This window comes from Eurypyga helias, unplaced genomic scaffold (genome assembly GCF_000690775.1).
Source record: "Eurypyga helias isolate BGI_N326 unplaced genomic scaffold, ASM69077v1 scaffold17073, whole genome shotgun sequence".
Classification (NCBI taxonomy): domain Eukaryota; kingdom Metazoa; phylum Chordata; class Aves; order Eurypygiformes; family Eurypygidae; genus Eurypyga; species Eurypyga helias.
In genome coordinates, this window is record NW_010243279.1 from 606 (window position 1) to 1,145 (window position 540).

The following is a 540-nucleotide window of genomic DNA, read 5'->3' on the forward strand; positions in this document are numbered from 1 at the left end:
CTCCAGCCCGGGCTGGCTGTTCCCTTGCACTGGCCAAGCTTCCCAGAGACCCCAGCCGCGAGGCAACGCCCAGGAGCATCCTGCACTGTACACACATGTGACATCAGCCCTTTGTGATGTCAGCCGGTGACGCATGGCTAACATGGTGCAGGAGCCACACACCATCTGCGCCAGTGTGACTGGAGAGCTTTGTCCTGCCTCCCGTTCCCATCAGGACCATGTCCCGCGGCACCAGGACAAGAAGCCTAGAGGCCCCATGCCCATGCGACCCTGCCAGCCTGCCCAGTGAGCCCGGCCCTTGCCAGCCGCAGCCAGGCAAGGAGCGCAGGCAGCTGGCACTGCCTGTGGGGAGGGCTCCCCCTCGCACCCCCGGGACATGGCCACGGCACCGCTCAGCCTCCTGCGGCACAGCGAGGGCCTGCGGGCAGACAGGCTGCGGAGGGGTTTAGCTGGGCATCCTCCTGCATGGGTGGGGAAAGGTCTGGGACCCACCATGGGAGTGGGTGCTTTCTGGGGACCTAGGGTGGTCCTGTAGTCACA

The 540-nt window shown here is 65.9% G+C and overlaps 1 protein-coding gene across 1 annotated transcript in view; it reads left to right on the plus strand.

The window, feature by feature from the left end:
- The first annotated feature begins 376 nt into the window (after window positions 1-376).
- LOC104507920 (chromosome unknown open reading frame, human C1orf111) overlaps window positions 377-540 on the plus strand; it is a 1,100-nt gene continuing 936 nt past the window's right edge. Inside the window, exon 1 of the mRNA XM_010149356.1 lies at window positions 377-479. Coding sequence (XP_010147658.1) covers window positions 377-479 — 103 coding nt within the window. The remainder of the gene's footprint in view (window positions 480-540) is intronic.